Source organism: Palaemon carinicauda, chromosome 18 (assembly GCF_036898095.1).
Source record: "Palaemon carinicauda isolate YSFRI2023 chromosome 18, ASM3689809v2, whole genome shotgun sequence".
In the NCBI taxonomy this organism is placed as follows: domain Eukaryota; kingdom Metazoa; phylum Arthropoda; class Malacostraca; order Decapoda; family Palaemonidae; genus Palaemon; species Palaemon carinicauda.
In genome coordinates, this window is record NC_090742.1 from 68,109,386 (window position 1) to 68,115,655 (window position 6,270).

General features: G+C 32.8%; 1 protein-coding gene across 1 annotated transcript; it reads right to left on the minus strand.

Annotated features, from left to right (window-relative positions):
• Window positions 1–4,032: 4,032 nt before the first annotated feature.
• On the minus strand, window positions 4,033–4,895 carry LOC137657107 (histone H1-delta-like). The gene has a single exon (XM_068391471.1). The coding sequence runs from the start codon at window positions 4,822–4,824 to the stop codon at window positions 4,249–4,251; it is 576 nt and encodes a 191-aa protein (XP_068247572.1). The 5' UTR covers window positions 4,825–4,895; the 3' UTR covers window positions 4,033–4,248.
• Window positions 4,896–6,270: the final 1,375 nt, after the last annotated feature.

Consider the following 6,270-nt stretch of genomic DNA (forward strand, 5'->3'; position numbering starts at 1 on the left):
TTGTGGAATGACCCTCCCAATCGGGTAGTTGAATCAGTAGAACTTCAAAAGTTCAAACTTCGCAGCAAATGTTTTTATGTTGAACAGGCTTACATAAGTCCTTTTATGGTTTATATATGACATATCTGTTTTGACGTTGTTAATAGTTTATATATGACATTTCTATTTTGACGTTGTTACTGTTTTTAGAATGATTTATTGTTAATTATTCTCGTCATTTATTTATTTCGTTTCGTCACTGGGCTATTTTTCCCTATTTGAGCCCTTTGACTTACAGTATCTTGCTTTTCTAGCTAGGGTCGTAGCTTGGCTAATAATAATAATAATAATAATAATAATAATAATAATAATAATAATAATAATAATAATAATAATAATAATAATAATAGCCTATTAAGAATAATAAAAATTCTCCACCTAGTGGCCAAAGCGTGAACCGAATTCTTGGTGTACTTCGTATATGAGTTTAGTGTGAAACAACATTATGTGTGGTTAACAAGTGACGTAATTACGAAATATACTTAATATATATTAAGCACTACGTAACGTTGGATTACCTGCGTGACCGAGCATTGATGTCTTGAAATATCCCCGAATAAGTGACAGCCTATCTACGCAAGTTACTGTCTTGGTAAGTAGCCTGCACATTTGCAACTATCTCTATTACACATTTCTTAGATTGGAAGGGTTTGTAGTCCATGGTAACCATTTACGGTGTAACTGATTAGAGATTTATGAAGGGTATAAATTTTCGTATAGACAGCCTGCAGGCCCTAACATTTTAGGGTTAGCCTAGAGTACCTATATTGGGTACTCTAGGTTAGGCGTACGTGAAGCCGACATTAATTATGTAGTTTATCATTAGGGCCTATAGATGCTGAAGCTGGAGGAAGCTTTTTTTATATGATTGTATAAAAAAAGACCCACTTAGCGTATGCTCTAGCGTAAGCCAGACCCATTTGTCACTCATAAATGTTAGGCCCTTTTATTCCACACTCTATCCATTCCTTGATACTTACCCTTTTACAATGTCTCCTTTCAGTAAAACTAAGCTTCGGCTAAGCCTTCCATGTTCTTTATGTTGGTTATAAGTAAATAATAAACCGATGATTAAAGGAAACTTTAGTACTGACTAGAGGAATTGAAGATATCTCTCTATAATCTTTAGTTAAGCTCTAAATTCTTTAGTAAAACCAAGCTTCACTATCAATGATAATCATATTTCAGGAAATAAGAACCACAGACTTAGGCCTACACACATACACACACACATATATATATATATATATATATATATATATATATATATATATATATATATATATATATATATATATATATATATATATATATATATATATATATATATATATATATATATATATATATTGGGTTCCGTTTAATAGAGTGACAGAAAACATTGACAGCATGATGCCTAGAAATTACGAAATTGGTTTAAGAATTACTTAGTATATTTCATTCAAAACATCAAATATACTATAGTGGTCTTCAAGCATAATGTTCTATAGCACACTTCCTGTAGATTTAACTTTGATTTTATTACTAGCTCATGGTTGTATGCTGTACTTATTTACTATGTTTTCCTATTAGAAATTAGTGTTTTTTTTTATGGGCAAATTAGTTTTTAACCAGATATTAACGCAAATAACAATTAACTTTAGACAGAGTAAGAGATCGAAAAGCTGCATGCTTGACAATTCGTCAATTCTTGTATGATCGTCGACATATTTGTATGGAAGCATCTCTCGAGATTTAATTCTTCAGAACACGCTAGAAACGAATGCTCTTTTACTTTCTTTTTTCGTATTACAACCATAAATTATTATTATTATTATTACTAGCCAAGCTACAACCCTAGTTGGAAAAGCTAGATGCTATAAGCCCAAGGGCTCCAACAGGGAAAAGTAGCCCAGTGTGGAAAGGAAATAAGGAAATAAATAAATGATGAGAATAAAATAACAATATATCATTCTAAAAACAGTAACAGCGTCAAAACAGATATAGCCTAGCGCAGTTGTTCAACATGGTTATTTCGTTATTGAGTGATCTGAGGTTTTTCTGGTATCCTGACATCTAAGGTCATTGATGCCGAATTATTTCGTTATTCTACTGTTGTAATTGGAGACGAAACTATTTTACAAGGAAGTTTACCACTATAATACGTAGTAGTCAATGAATCATTGTACTGGACTGTTAGTATTTATATGCAGAAATTCTTACCATACTTTAGAAAAAGCGTAAGTCGAATATATCAATAATTGTATTTGTAAAATATTTTCAGTGCGATAAGGTAAAGAAGTTTTACTGTAGTAAAAATCTGAATCTTCCCAGAGAAATAAGGCCGCTACAAAAACAGAAGTTTCTCCTTATTGCCATTGGCCAGATGAACTCTAGGACACAGTGAGAGGTGATTTAGGTCACAAATCCTCTACCTGCAAGTTAATCTTATTCCTCTCAATTTCCGTACACTTTATCCTACTTGAATATCTATTTTTTTTACATATTTTTCCCCCTTATAGTGGCAAAACATCGTTCATTATGGTGGTTATGAATGCAAATGCTTTTTGTGGATATCTACATTTTTTTACTTAATTGCTTTGTATAAAGCTACATGAGTCATAATTTCTTGTTGATTTGAAAGTTAAGGCCAGGTAATGGATTGCCTTATTTTTTATAGATAGATACATTCAATCGCTTGAGTTTTCAGTGCAAAGTTTTTAGTTTATACAGGAAATATTCATTGTAATGTTCCTATTTTATTCTTCCTCTCCTCACTAAGCTATTTTTCCCTGTTGGGGCCCTTTGGCTTATAGCATCCTGCTTTTACAACTAGGGTTGTAGCTTAACAAGTAATAATAATAATAGTCTTGAATTCTTTTAAGGAAAAATCCTTCATTGTTATTATTACTGTTAATTTGGAAGAAAATGCCAGGTAATATACAGTACTAATTTATAAAAATATGTATACCGTAGCTATACATAAAGATATGAATGCCTCAAGTCACAAACACCTAGATTGGCGTTCATGGCTTAATATCCTTTACCTTAAGGGGGTCCTTTCAAATACATGGCGTTTACAAATGATAGAGGATTAAACTTGAAGCTTACTCGGGTTGTCTTTTGGTTGTAAGGTAAATTTTTCCCTAAGTTTCAAGATTTCAGCGGTCATATTTGTCCTGGTTAACTATAGCGACAAATTTTTACTTGAACACTACAACGTATAATGGTGAGAATGGTATATTTATCATTCTCTACTTCACCAGTCATTAAACGAGACTTGATTATTTCAATCTAAATAATAGCAAAACGGGAATGGCAAACATTGCTAACTTTAATATTCAGCTAATGGGTCCATCTTATGTTCAATTGTTACATCCCAGTTCAGAAAATACTATTCCGGTAAGAGTATAACCATTTTCAAATAAATACCAGTATATTCGTCACTTTTAATCTTTAACTTTCTTTAAGACTGATGAAAACTCAGTGATAGCCTTTACTCTTGTAACATTTGAAATTCAGTCATAAATAGGAAATTGCCTTAATGTTTTTCAAAGTGATTTTGGTAATAAAAGCTTTCAGTGATAGCATTATACTCTTGTAACATTTAAAATTCAGAATGTTTTATCAAAGTGATTTTGTTAATAAAAGCTTTGTGATAGCTTTATACTCTTGTAACATTTGAAATTCAGTCATAAATAAGAAATTGCCTCAATGTTTTTCAAAGTGATTTTGTTAATAAAAGCTTTGTGATAGCATTATACTCTTGTAACATTTTAAATTCAGAATGTTTTTCAAAGTGATTTTAATAAAAGCTTTCAGTGATGGCATTATACTCTTGTAACATTTGAAATTCAGAATGTTTTTCAAAGTGATTCTGTTAATAAAACCTTTCCGTGATAGCATTATACTCTTGTAACATTTGAAATTCAGAATGTTCTTCAAATGACTTTGTAATCCTTATCAATATTGAAAAATTTCGTCACAAGCAAAAATGGAGAAAGAAATACTGTATACGTAATAAAATATATATATTTACAAGATACATACATGTTAAATTTGTACGTGGAAATATAAATAAAATTTCTATAAGAAATACATGCTTCTTTAAGAAGCAAAGGGATTCAGGTAACTCTTCTTAGCGACGTCTCGTCCGTTCAGCAGTCAATCATCGTCTTTGGGATAAAACTAGCGCGTTTCGTCAACTGGTTCACACATACGGGAAACACCTTACTTCTTTGCTGGTTTCTTGGCAGCCTTCTTAGCTGCAGGCTTCTTGGCAGCCTTCTTAGCTGCGGGTTTCTTGGCGGCTGGCTTCTTAGTGACCTTCTTGGCAGCTGGTTTCTTGGCTGCCTTGGGCTTCTTGGCAGCGGCCTTCTTAGCTGCGGGCTTCTTGGCGGCGGCTTTCTTAGCTGCTGGCTTCTTTGCGGCCTTCTTGGCTGCGGGCTTCTTAGCGGCAGGCTTCTTAGCGGCCTTCTTGGGCTTAGCTTCGGCCTCGGCAAGCTTGAAAGAACCAGATGCACCGGCTCCCTTAATCTGCTTCAATGCACCAGATGCGACTCCCTTCTTCAGGGCCAGCCTGAGGCGGACACCGGCCTTCTTCTCATCTCCGACCTTGTTGTTTGCAACGATGTACTTCAGGAGGGCTTGGCGGGATGTTCCTTTGCGGTCCTTCAATGCCTTGAGGGCGGCAGCAACCATAGCAGCGTAGGATGGGTGAGCAGGCTTGGCAGCGGGCTTCTTGGCCTTTGCGGCCTTCTTGGGTGCAGCAGCGGCAGGGGCGGGGGCAGCTTCAGCGTCAGCCATGGTGGTAGCGGTGTAAAGAGTTGAGCTGTGAGTAAGCGAAGTTGAGAGGCGACTGTCGAGTGTCGACTGAGAGTGAGCGAGTGATGCTGAGAAATTTCCCGCTCGGACCCAAATCAAGTCGTGCGGACGGAAATGTAGCTCCGTCCACATCTGCGCCCGTTTTCGTTACAACTCCCTTCCCTGACTCCGTCATTTTGTGTTTATAAATTTTATATTTCCCATGATTGTGACCACGGGGTATGCTTTCTTGATTAGTTGTACACGTAGTTTTGTTTTAATAACGTTCGTCTTTGACTTTACAAGAGCTGAAACAAATATGCAGTCCATACTTTAGAGAATTACAACAGAAACGAACCATAGCTGTGCTCGAAAACTCTCAAAACTTCTGTTTAATCTAAAATATCTTTATTCCCCAATGCATATGTTCAATATTTTGGCCTTCGAGCAAAACAACCAATCATTAATAAGTATGGATCACGGAAAATATCAACAATTATGACATTCATGGAGATGTGGTAACGAAAATGTTTTAGTGTAACAAACACACTTCTCCCACTAGGCCACCAAAAACTCTGGGGATAAGATTTAAAAATATTCTTATTTCTTATAAAGTTGACGGAAATCGTCAATGATATATACAAGGACTAAAATATAATCATATCGTGATATAATGGCTACATTACATTATTGGTAATTGGATAACTTATGCATTGTTTCCCGTTTTACAAATTGCTAGAAAGTCCCATGAAATTCAAGCTCCAAATACCTAACGGTTGAGTTTAAGATTCTCACCAGATTATCATATAGCAATTATATATATATATATATATATATATATATATATATATATATATATATATATATATATATATATATATATATATATATATATACTGTGTATATATATACTGTGTGTATATATATATATATATATATATATATATATATATATATATATATATATATATATATATATATATGTGTGTGTACATGCATGCATATATTATGTATCACTATATATATATATATATATATATATATATATATATATATATATATATATATATATATATATATATATATATATACATAGTTTACATACTTCTTTATTTAACCATTTTAACAGATGAAATTTGAAAAAGTTTTTATGGTGTGGTTTTTTTTTAATGTAACCTTAGATTTTCATGAAGAACTAAGACGAGATTTTGTTTATAGAACTAGTGTTCTTACAAAATAATGAAAGTTATTTCATACAAGAAAAAATCAAATAAAAAAAATCATATTTTATACTAATGACATCAGTGTTACATCGAATTAGGCATTCTTTATTTGATATATTGTAGTTGAAGTAATATGATATAGACCAGTTTCTTCGCATAAATATATAATTATATATATATATATAAATATATATATATATATATATATATATATATATATATATAT